This window comes from Heptranchias perlo, chromosome 32 (assembly GCF_035084215.1).
Source record: "Heptranchias perlo isolate sHepPer1 chromosome 32, sHepPer1.hap1, whole genome shotgun sequence".
Classification (NCBI taxonomy): Eukaryota; Metazoa; Chordata; class Chondrichthyes; order Hexanchiformes; family Hexanchidae; genus Heptranchias; species Heptranchias perlo.
Genome location: NC_090356.1, coordinates 33,937,747 through 33,950,621, shown reverse-complemented (window position 1 = coordinate 33,950,621; position 12,875 = coordinate 33,937,747). Strand labels below are relative to the sequence as shown.

Genomic DNA, 12,875 nt, shown 5'->3' with positions numbered 1-12,875 from the left:
GCATGGTTAGTAAGTTTGCAGATGACACCAAAATTGGTGGCATTGTGGACAGTGAAGAAGGTTATCTAGGATTGCAACGGGATCTTGATAAATTGGGCCAGTGGGCCGATGAAGTTTAATTTAGATAAATGTGAGGTGATGCATTTTGGTAGATCGAATCGGGCCAGGACCTACTCCGTTAATGGTAGGGCGTTGGGGAGAGTTATAGAACAAAGAGATCTAGGAGTACAGGTTCATAGCTCCTTGAAAGTGGAGTCACAGGTGGATAGGGTGGTGAAGAAGGCATTCAGCATGCTTGGTTTCATTGGTCAGAACATTGAATGCAGGAGTTGGGATGTCTTGTTGAAGTTGTACAGGGCATTGGTGAGGCCACACTTGGAGTACTGTGTACAGTTCTGGTCACCCTATTATAGAAAGGATATTATTAAACTAGAAAGAGTGCAGAAAAGATTTACTCGGATGCTACCGGGACTTGATGGTTTGACTTATAGGGAGAGGTTGGATAGACTGAGACTTTTTTCCCTGGAGAGTAGGAGGTTTCGGGGTGATCTTATAGAAGCCTATAAAATAATGAGGGGCATAGATAAGGTAGATAATCAAAATCTTTTCCCAAAGGTAGGGGAGTCTATAACGAGGGGGCATAGATTTAAGGTGAGAGGGGAGAGATACAAAAGGGTCCAGAGGGGCAATTTTTTCACTCAAAGGGTGGTGAGTGTCTGGAACGAGCTGCCAGAGGCAGTAGTAGAGGCGGGTACAATTTTGTCTTTTAAAAAGCACTTGGACAGTTACATGGGTAAGATGGGTATAGAGGGATATGGGCCAAGTGCAGGCAATTGGGACTAGCTTAGTGGTATAAACTGGGCGACATGGACATGTTGGGCCGAAGGGCCTGTTTCCATGTTGTAAACTTCTATGATTCTATGATTCTATAAGGGTCAGTATCCGGAGGGCACAGATTTAAGGTGAGCGGCAAAAGAGCCAGAGGCGACATGAGGAAACATTTTTTTATGCAACAAGTTGTGATGATCTGGAATGCGCTGCCTGAAAGGGCGGTGGAAACAGATTCAATCATAACTTTCAAAAGAGAATTGGACAAATAGTTGAAGGGAAAAATTTACAGGGCTATGGGGAAAGAGCAGGGGAGTGGGACTGATTGAATAGCTCTTTCAAAGAGCTGGCACAGGCACAATGGGCCAAATGGCCCCCTTCTGTGCTGTACCATACTATGATACTATGATCAGACTGACACTAATAAGCACTTGTGAAAGGAATGTATTGGTGTCATAAAGCGTTGTAATTTTGATATAGTTACAGGCCAAGGCACGAGTTACAATTTTTCCCTGTAGTTAGTTTATCTCTTTGCCTCCTCTCTCTCAGTATTCTTGCCTCAGGCACTAGCCTAGACACAATAACCATTATGTGATGCATCAGAATGGTTTCTGTCGGAGAACCCAGACACAGGATCCACCTTCACTGTGGGAAATGCTGGCTATAATTCAACACTTCCCTACAACAGGAATACCAGGATCAGAAATACCACGTTGGTTCTAAATCCAGATCCTACCACTGAACCACACGGTGTATGGAATGGCCATCATTCTTAAGAAATACTTATCCAATTCTAGCACTTCTTCATCAGAAATGATTCACTGAATAAAAAGCCACGGACTGGGACAAGTCGTCCTGTCACTGATCTAAGTGCTGGGATTTGAAAAGTTTTTCAGCCAGCTTTTCTTCTAAGCTTTTGGATCTACAGTTAGACATGATACAGGTAATGAACGATGTGAATTCTGTACCATAATGCCATCTCAACAGTTTCCCCTCCGCTCAACAACCGACATGACAGCACTTGCCTTGGACTCTCAATGTACAGTGAATCCGCAGCAGCAGTAGGGTGAGATAAGAACCCATTTGGTAAACTGGTAAAGACAATTGTGTAAAATAAATAAAACAATTGCTGCCTGCAGAATGCATATTTTGTGTGCTCTGTGTGTGTGTATTTCTTGCTGCCCCTATACTGCCATCTGGGATTCCCTTTCTGTAGTAAGTGGACAGTGCCAGCAACAGAGCGTTTCAGTGGATGAGGCACTGAACAGGCAGTTACACATCGCACTGCTTAATGTAAAGAATACACTTTCGTTCAGGTGTTTCCCCATTACACTGGCTTGTTTTATGTTGCTGATTTGCATCAGGTGAAACAGATATAATGCAATGATATTGGGCCAAGATCCAACAATTCCCAGTGTCTGTTTTAAGTTGCATTGTAACAACTCAGGATAAGGACATAAGAACAAAAGAAATAGGAGCAGGAGTAGGCCATACGGCCCCTCGAGCCTGCTCTGCCATTCAATCAGATCATGGCTGATCTTCTACCTCAACTCCACTTTCCCTGCCCTATCCCCATATCCCTTGATTCCCTTAGAGTCCAAAAATCTATGGATCTCAGCCTTGAATAAACTCAAAGACTGAGCATCCACAGCCCTCTGGGGTTTAGAATTGCAAAGATTCACAACCTTCTGAGTAAAGAAATTTCTCCTCATCTCAGTCCGAAATGGCCGACCCCTAATCCTGAGACTATGATCCCTAGTTCTAGACTCGCCATCCAGGGGAAACAACCTCTCAGCATCTACCCTGTCAAGCCCCTTCAGAATCTTATATGTTTCATTCTTCTAAACTCCAGAGAGTATAGGTCCATTCTACTCAATCTCTCCTCATAGGACAACCCTCTCATCCCAGGAATCAATCTAGTGAACCTGCGTTGCACCGCCTCTAAGGCAACTATATCCTTCCTTAGAGACGATAAAATCACTGAATTCTAAAAAAACAGAGAAGAATGCAGCACCAGACGGGCAGCTATTTACTGTGTGATTTAATAATTGCTCTTGTTAAGACTAAAATTGTTGGACATACACTTGTCCTATTATTTCCTGGTAATTAACTTCCAGTTATTTCTTGATAAACTTAATGATTGTGTCGCAGTTGTTCTTCCTAGTCTGTGAATGGCACTGACCATCAGCGACAGCCAACATCTGTCCTGAGAGTCAACATCTGTCCTGAGACATGTTGTCGACAAGTAAACTCCCCACAACTGAATAAACCCATTCTCACTGAGCTCACATCCCATACTGTGGAATATAATGATACCTTGCAATGAAGTCCAGCCTCCATTTTACATTTTATGAACCCTTGGACCCCTTGATTGGACCACTGCCCTGTAATCGTTCCTTGATGTGCTCCATATAGTATGTTTTGTGTATTTGTGTTTGTTTTGATGAATGTGTGTGCTTATCAAAGTGAGGCTTCACGAAGCTGCGGAATGCAATGTGAGTCCACTTTCTGAAGACAATGACGGCAGCAAGCATTGTCAGGTCAAGTGCAGTACAGCACGGGCTGGAGACAGAGTGACACATCCTCTACTTTACTTCAACAGGACAGCCTAACTCCCTGCTGAAACTAGTGTGTTTTTTTAATTTCACAGGCCATGCTTGAGTGGGAATGTTAATTTGTATAATTGTTATAATACGAATTTGGCAATGAATTCATAACCATACAATGTGCCAGAAATCAATGCATGTTATAATGGCACAGTAACATGGTGCATACAGAAACTGATCTATTTACTACATATCAGATCCCCACTTCCCTTGCGCCTTTAAGTCGATTTCCTGTGATAGTCTGAGTGTTGTAGCAAACTGCAGCAGCACCCTTTTGGGTGGGTACGATCTTCCCATCGTGATTCGTGTAATATTGTTCAGCATGTCTCACTTCCAGAATGTCTCACTTCCAACAGCACCCTGAAGTGCCTGAAACTATAACAAGCTAAGTATCAATTAGTGTTGAATCAAAGGTAATTTTGTTACCTTTTGTGGACTAACCTGTGCCAGGAACTGGAGTGCCAATTCCCAGCAACCTTGCAGTCAACAGGGAGAACACACTTACAGCCTGAGTCTAGGCTGGATTCAAGCACAGATCCCAGAGGTGAATGTTTAATGGTTAACCCACCGCACCATCCAATTCTCCATCGTCTCAACAATATCTCATTGTAGAACTTTTTGCAAATCAACTGACAAAAAAATGGAGTTACTGTCGGGCCTGTCCAGGTAGGTCATGTCTGCTCAATATTCTCTTGCCTTTCTTTTCAAAAAATTTCTACAACTAGCCCATAATAAGAAGAAAGCTCAAGAGTTGAAAATGAAAAATTTAGATTACATACCGTAAGGAAAAGGAAACAGAAGCTATGAAAAAAAAGACTGAATCCATGATCCTGTTGTCATTCAGAAACTGCTTGAGTTTCAATCCTGTAGTTTACATCACCAGAACTGCTCAACTGGAATACTGCTGTGTAACCCATTACAGTATAACCCATTACAGTATAACCCATCACAGTGTAACCCATCACAGTGTAACCCATCACAGTGTAACCCATCACAGTGTAACCCATCACTGTACAACCCATTACAGTGTAACCCATCACAGTGTAACCCATCACAGTGTAACCCATCACTGTACAACCCATTACAGTGTAACCCATCACAGTGTAACCCATCACTGTGTAACCCATCACAGTGTAACCCATCACTGTGTAACCCATCACAGTGTAACCCATCACTGTGTAACCCATCACAGTGTAACCCATCACAGTGTAACCCATCACTGTGTAACCCATCACTGTGTAACCCATCACAGTGTAACCCATCACAGTGTAACCCATCACAGTGTAACCCATCACAGTGTAACCCATCACAGTGTAACCCATCACAGTGTAACCCATCACTGTGTAACCCATCACTGTGTAACCCATCACTGTGCAACCCATCACAGTGTAACCCATCACAGTGTTACCCATCACAGTGTAACCCATCACAGTGTAACCCATTACAGTATAACCCATTACAGTGTAACCCATCACAGTGTAACCCATCACAGTGTAACCCATCACAGTGTAACCCATCACTGTGTAACCCATCACAGTGTAACCCATCACAGTGTAACCCATTACAGTATAACCCATTACAGTATAACCCATTACAGTATAACCCATTACAGTATAACCCATCACAGTGTAACCCATCACAGTGTAACCCATCACAGTGTAACCCATCACAGTGTAACCCATTACAGTATAACCCATTACAGTATAACCCATTACAGTGTAACCCATCACAGTGTAACCCATCACAGTACAACCCATCACTGTGTAACCCATCACAGTGTAACCCATCACAGTGTAACCCATCACAGTGTAACCCATCACTGTGTAACCCATCACTGTGTAACCCATCACAGTGTAACCCATCACAGTGTAACCCATCACTGTGTAACCCATCACAGTGTAACCCATCACAGTGTAACCCATCACTGTGTAACCCATCACAGTGTAACCCATCACAGTGTAACCCATTACAGTGTAACCCATTACAGTGTAACCCATCACAGTGTAACCCATCACAGTGTAACCCATTACAGTATAACCCATTACAGTGTAACCCATCACAGTATAACCCATTACAGTGTAACCCATCACAGTGTAACCCATCACAGTGTAACCCATTACAGTATAACCCATTACAGTATAACCCATTACAGTGTAACCCATCACAGTGTAACCCATTACAGTATAACCCATTACAGTATAACCCATTACAGTGTAACCCATCACAGTATAACCCATTACAGAATAACCCATTACAGTATAACCCATTACAGAATAACCCATCACAGTATAATCCATCACAGTGTAACCCATTACTGTGTAACCCATCGCTGCCATTTATTAACCCATATTTATTTATCTTCCAGACTCCATTCTACATGTGCAGATTTTTCTGCTCTATGTGATCAGCATCTACACTTACCCATGTGAGCCTAGAGTGTTGGTAACGTCAGCATGTGAATGCTCAATGTGTTTGATTGACCCCTCTTCTATCTGCGATTTTAACGGACAACTTTGATTGCTTTTTATGCAAGTCTATTCCACATATTTATTCCTCTGTAGGAAAAATAATTCTTCAACTCTCTTGTCTTGTTGCAGTTTGCTAGTTTTATACGTGTCCTCTTAGATTCTACAATCATAGTTTAAGTTCAATAACCTTTTCTTCTTTTTGCATTGTCTATACCTTTCATTACTTTACTGACCTGGATCATGTTCCTGCTCAACACTTTTCACTTCAATAGAGGTAATGAGAAGGGCTGAACAAAGGCCCAAGTCAGCTGTGGACTCGGTCTGCAGTCTGCATGTTGAGTGTTCCAGAACTGCTTCATGGACAATAATTGGCATTGTTGGAATTTTTAAAAACAATCATATAATATGTGATAGTAAGAAGGATATGTAGCAATTCATACGTGTTAGGTTTTGAGTTACGTAGCAGAATGTCATGATGGTGTGTCTTTCAGGATCACTGGTTCTGAAGCATCAACTTGCACCTACTTCAGGAGCAAGTGAAATTGTTGTTTTTTAAAAAAATAATTCACCCCTTTATTTTAACTGCCAGCTGCAATTTGTAGCAGACTCACTTTACTACAACAGACCTGCGTTTGTACTTTGAATGGAAATTTGTGGAGTGGAGCAAAGAAGAACAAAAGGAAATGAAAGCATCAGGAGCAGCTCGATATTAGCATTCTCAGTGAAACCCTCTCGGAACGAGACACTCACAAGGTAGAATGTGACTTAAAAGAAGGAAATAAAGAAATCAGCAAACAGGGAGATTGTTTGAAATACCAGAAAACAAAGATGGAATTCTGTCCTTCAAATTTGTAGGTGAGGAATAATTCTGATCATTCCCTCCGAGTTCAAATTTTAAGCCCTATTCGTGTTTTTCGTTCATAACCAGTGTAAGCATTGCTACCTCCATTGTCTCCATTTTCTAAAGGCTCAGTGTTCAATGGATCCCAGTTCATTTTGATGCTTCACTTATCTGTCAGTTTGTATTGTCACTTGTCTTAAAAACGTTCAATTTTCTCACACATATTCAAGTTATCATTTCTTTCTGGGTTGCATCAGTTCAGTGTAAATGTCTGCAGCTGCCTCTAATCCCTGATATAATTAAATGTAGCACAAAATGCAGCGGCAGCCAGTGACGGCATAAAGCAACAAACCCACTTCAGGCTTGGCGCAGGGCAAACCATCTTGAGCACCTCCCTGAGAAAGACAGTTAGGCTGGGAGTCAATCCTGACTGCTGTCACTTTCTGGAGCTGACTAAAGTGGCACTAGAAGGGCTTTGGAGTACTAAATTTCAATGCTGGTGTGGGCATAACTTGGAACACCCAGGATAAGAACACCGGTCCCTAAAGCCTCAATACAAGTCCATGCCAGTGGTAACTTTTAGACTCCCAACTGCAAGATTATCAGTCCTCTTGAACTAACACACAAACACTTGCCCCTCACTTCATTCACCATAACCTGCAGTATGGACATGTCAAGCCAATGTCTCTCTCGCCACATCAAGTCTACAGCACATAAACAGGCCATTCGGCCCAACGGGTCTATGCCGGTGCTTATGCTCCACATAAGCCTCCTCCCACCTTACTTCATCTCACCCTATCAGCATATCCTTCTATTCCTTTCTCCATCATGTATTTATCAAGCTTCCCCTTAAATTCCTCTGTGCTAATCGCCTCAACTACTCCTTGTGGTAGCGAGTTCCACATTCTCACCACTCTCTAGGTAAAGAAGTTTCTGCTGAATTCCTTATTGGATTTATTAGTGTCTACCTTATATTTATGGCTTCTGATTTTGGAGTCCCCCACCCATGGAAACATTTCTTCTACAAACCCTTTCATTATTTTAAAGACCTCTGTCAGGTCACCTTTCAGTCTTCTCTTTGCTACAGAAAAGAGCCCCAGCCTGTTCAGTCCCGGTAGGGGTGACTGTATCAGGAGCAAATTTTCCCTTCCTTAATCCAGGGACTCTGCAGCCATACATCAGCTGAGAACAACTAACTTGACAGACACCAAGATTGACCCTGGGATTTCCTGATCGGTGGGACTCAGAGTTAGTGAATGTAGCTCTCAGCCACTGGGACAGCTGGACACTCTGAACACTTTCATTGAATATTAGAAAGGAAAATGTGCCCAAGTCTTGGGGTTGTCTGGAGCCTGTGTGTGGGCATTTGGAATTCAGCTGCTGCTGGATAAATGTAACCTTGAACCCCACATTTTTATTTCTATTCATTCTCGGGATGTGGGCATCGCTGTCATTGCCTAGTTGCCCTTGAGAAGGTGGTTGTGAGCCTTCTTCTTGAACCACTGCAGCTCCTTTCACCAAATCATCTTATACTTTTTTGTAGTGGTTTGATACAACTGAGTGGCTTACTCGGCTACCACACTGGGAAGCACTAACGCTAAGCAACCAATCACATTGGTGTGGGACTGGAGTCACATATAGGCCAGACCGGGTAAGGACAGCAGGTTTCCCTGGTAAAGGACATTAGTGAACCAATTTGGTTTTTACAATGATCCGACAGCATCAGGGTCTTTTACTGATGCACATTTATTTATTCAAACTGTAATCAAAATTCTCCGACTGCCCTGATGGGATTGAAACTCACGTTCATACTGGATTATTAGTCCAGGTCTCTGGATTACTAGACCAGTAACATAACCACTACATTACCGTACCCCCTACGTGTGGAAATTTGATTTATCAATGGTGACAACGTGATTTCTTATTGACATTTTCTAAGACACAATATAATAATTTTGTAGGACGAAATCTGAACCAAAAAATCAAAGTCTCTGCCTTTTAGATATGTGCACTTAACGAACTAGAACCTAAAATCGGAAGTTAAACCTGCAGACCTACTGGCCAATATTTTCAAGTGGGGGTCTATGGCCTCAACTAGTCTTCTGATCAATGAAGCTACTCTGATGCAGGGAAAAGAACTGACATCAATGTAAGATGGTCACTAATAGATCAAATAAAGAATTCAGGAGAATTCTCTACACAGAGAGTGGTGAGAATGTGGAACTCGCTGCCACAAAGAGTGGTTGAAGCAGATACCACTGACACATTTAAGAGGAGGCTTGATGCACACATGAGGGAGAAGGCAATAGAGGGATATGGGGGCACGGTGGGGCGAGGTAATTAGAGTGGGAGGAGGCTCGTGTGGAGTCCAAGCATTGACCGCTTGGGCTGAATGCCCTGTTTCTGTGATATAGATTCTACACAATCCTATGTAATGCATTTATGTAGTGCCTGACGTCATACGTCAAAGATGTCTAATTTACAACCAATGAATTACTTTTGAAGTGCAATCACTGTTGTTTTATTGGCGAACGCAGCAGCCAAGTCAATATCCAGTCAAGCTGCCTTTTTTTGGTGCTGTTGGTTGAGGGCAGAATGTTGGCCTGGAACACTGGGAGAATCTCATTTCTTCTTCTTCCAATAGTGCCAATGTCCATCTGAAGATGGGGCCTCGGTTTAACGTCTAACAAATGGACCTCTAAAGTTTGCCCGTTGACAACAGGCAGGGAACAGAAAAGGTCGCGAGCAAAGAGGGCCTTTTTAGAGAAGGTGGGTGGAATTCTTTGTATGAATATTGTAAAATGTTTGCATTATAATAAAAACTATTGACACTAGGCATAAATTATAACAAGCTAGAGAACACACAGAGAAAAAAATGCATCTCCGTTGCGGAATGCATTAATTTAATTAAATACTGTGGCTACAAGAGCAGGTTAGAGGCTGTGCATTCTGCGGCGAGTGACTCACCTCCTGACTCCCCAAAGCCTTTCCACCATCTACAAGGCACAAGTCAGGAGTGTGATGGAATACTCTCCACTTGCCTGGATGAGTGCAGCTCCAACAACACTCAAGAAGCTCGATACCATCCAGGACAAAGCAGCCCACTTGATTGGCACCCCATCCACCGCCCTAAACATTCACTCCCTTCACCACCAGCGCACTGTGGCTGCAGTGTGTACCATCCACAGGATGCACTGCAGCAACTCGCCAAGGCTTCTTCGACAGCACCTCCCAAACCCACCACCTCTACCACCTAGAAGGACAAGGGCAGCAGGCACATGGGAACAACACCACCTGCACGTTCCCCTCCAAGTCACACACCATCCCGACTGGAAATATATCGCCGTTCCTTCATCGTCACTGGGTCAAAATCCTGGAACTCCCTTCCTAACAGCACTGTGGGAGAACCTTCACCACACGGACTGCAGCGGTTCAAGAAGGCGGCTCACCACCACCTTCTCAAGGGCAATTAGGGATGGGCAATAAATGCCGGCCTCGCCAGCGACGCCCACATCCCATGAACGAATAAAAAAAAATGAAGATAGTGAATGTATACACTGTGAAATGTCAGCCACTGTTCCTTATTACACAAAAGAACAGCTAATGTTAGAAATGCCATTCCAGTGCAAAGCAGCCTGCCCCAAAGCCCCAGATCCCTGTATTAGCCATCAGCAATTTCAGCATCACTACTCTCATGTTGGGGTGCCTTACCGGCCCTAGAAAGAGGTACCCCAGGGTCAGGGGCCAACCTCTGGGGCAGGGACAAACCCCAGGGCATGGGCAGATGCTCTCCTGCTGTCACTCAGTGCACCGTTGTCTGTCAGAAAGCCAGGAGGCACTCTAACTGCACAAGTGTTCCAACACACAGCACTGCCTCATTCAGTCTCCTCTCCAATTCTCCACAAAGTCTCTCTCCAATTCCTTCCTCAGTCTTTCTCCAACTCTTCACCCAGTCTCTCTCCAATTCCTCTCTCAGTCTCTCTCCAACTCCTCACTCAATCTTTCTCCAATTCTTCACTCTGTCTCTCTCCAACTCCTCACTCAATCTTTCTCCAATTCCTCTCTCAATCTCTCTCCAATTCTTCACTCAGTCTCTCTCCAATTCCTCTCTCAGTCTCTCTCCAATTCCTCTCTCAATCTCTCTCCAATTCCTCTCTCAGTCTCTCTCCAATTCCTCTCTCAGTCTCTCTCCAATTCCTCTCTCAGTCTCTCTCCAATTCCTCTCTCAATCTCTCTCCAATTCTTCACTCAGTCTCTCTCCAATTCCTCACCCAGTCTCTCTCCAATTCCTCTCTCAATCTCTCTCCAATTCCTCGCTCAGTCTCTCTCCAATTCTTCACCCAGTCTCTCTCCAATTCCTCTCTCAATCTCTCTCCAATTCTTCACCCAGTCTCTCTCCAATTCCTCTCTCAATCTCTCTCCAATTCTTCACCCAGTCTCTCTCCAATTCCTCTCTCAATCTCTCTCCAATTCTTCACCCAGTCTCTCTCCAATTCCTCTCTCAATCTCTCTCCAATTCTTCACCCAGTCTCTCTCCAATTCCTCTCTCAATCTCTCTCCAATTCCTCTCTCAATCTCTCTCCAATTCCTCTCTCAATCTCTCTCCAATTCCTCTCTCAATCTCTCTCCAATTCTTCACCCAGTCTCTCTCCAATTCCTCTCTCAATCTCTCTCCAATTCCTCTCTCAGTCTCTCTCCAATTCCTCACTCAATCTTTCTCCTATTCCTCACTCAATCTTTCTCCAGTTCTCCACTCAATCTTTCTCCAACTCCTCACCCAGTCTCTCTCCAATTCCTCTCAGTCTCTCTCCTATTCCTCACTCCGTCTCCTCCCCAGTTCTTCTCAATGGGACGAAATCCCAATCGGTCTCGAAAGATTTACATCGAACCAAAATACAGCAGATGATCTGAAGCGTGTCGAGAGCCGCTGACTGAGCACCGGGCTCTCCTCGCTGGGAACCCCAATGTTGATTTCTCCATCAAGGAAACTTACATTTTACTCACTATTAGTTATATTCACAATAATTTCAAACGTGCTACTATTAACGATTCAACCCCTTTTGCAGACACATAATAAATTCAATGTACAATTTCACTGCACACAATAAGATATTGCAAGAACACAACTTTTGTTTTGAAATCCTATATCAGGAAGCTGCTGTTAATATCAAATGGAGCAAAATCCAGAAGTGTTTCAGTCGGAAATTAAAATTAATCATCAGAAGAGGTAGGAAATCCGATTTCCCTCCATCATTCCCATGCATCAGTCAGTAAACCTGTCACAGGCTGGATTCTAATGCACAAACTCTATATTCAGCAACATTTCCTCCAACAAAAAAAAAGTTTTATTACACAAATAAATACAGCAAACCGTGACTATACCTTCCAGGGCGGAAACAGCAGGAAATATCCAAAATATCCAAAAGATGCCCATTGTGGGAGGTGAGGAACAGCATGGATTGATGATGGGACTGACTCTCAGGCACACACTCAGTGCAAGACAGCGGCTGAACACGCCTGAATCACCCAGAGAGAGAGAGAGAGAGGGGGGAGAGCCAGCCAGAGGGGCCGTGCCATCCGCCAGCACACCGAGGGGTGGCACACACTTACAGCACTGGCACCCGCCCCCACTTTACACCAAATCACACTGCGGCCGAAGCAGATTAAATATTAATCATAATTAGCAGATTATATTTAACTCTTTACTCATTCAGATAGAGGGTAACTGTGAAAGGTTGTATTATATTATTGTATACCCCCCCCCAGCCGCAGTAGTACTGACCACACCTGTCAATCACCCAGTCTGGGCGGGTTGGGAGCTCAGGTTCCAGGTTTCCAGCTGCAGCTCAGGGTGGGATCGGGGTTTGGGGTTTTACCGGAGAGGGAACGAGTGTATCCCGGTATCAGGCAGAGGCGGTCCGACACCACCACAGTGCCCTGTTTATAATCTGTGCAGCGGACCCGCTGGTTCCATAAACCTGCAGCTGATTTATAGACAGTCAGCACTGGGATGATATTTCCCCACTATAGACATCACTGCACCGGGGGTGGGAGGCTGCAGAGATCGCCCAGTGATTAAAGAGTTAAAGGAGAGGGTCTGATGCCAAACTCTGCCATGTGAGACTCGCTGCA

The 12,875-nt window shown here is 43.9% G+C and overlaps 1 protein-coding gene across 1 annotated transcript in view; it reads right to left on the bottom strand.

Annotated features, from left to right (window-relative positions):
• LOC137301220 (ephrin type-B receptor 2) overlaps positions 1-12,219 on the bottom strand; it is a 1,084,770-nt gene extending 1,072,551 nt beyond the window's left edge. The window contains exon 1 of the mRNA XM_067970697.1: positions 12,126-12,219. Within this exon, the coding sequence (XP_067826798.1) occupies positions 12,126-12,177 (52 nt within the window). The 5' untranslated portion in view covers positions 12,178-12,219. The remainder of the gene's footprint in view (positions 1-12,125) is intronic.
• Between the last annotated feature and the right edge of the window lie 656 nt (positions 12,220-12,875).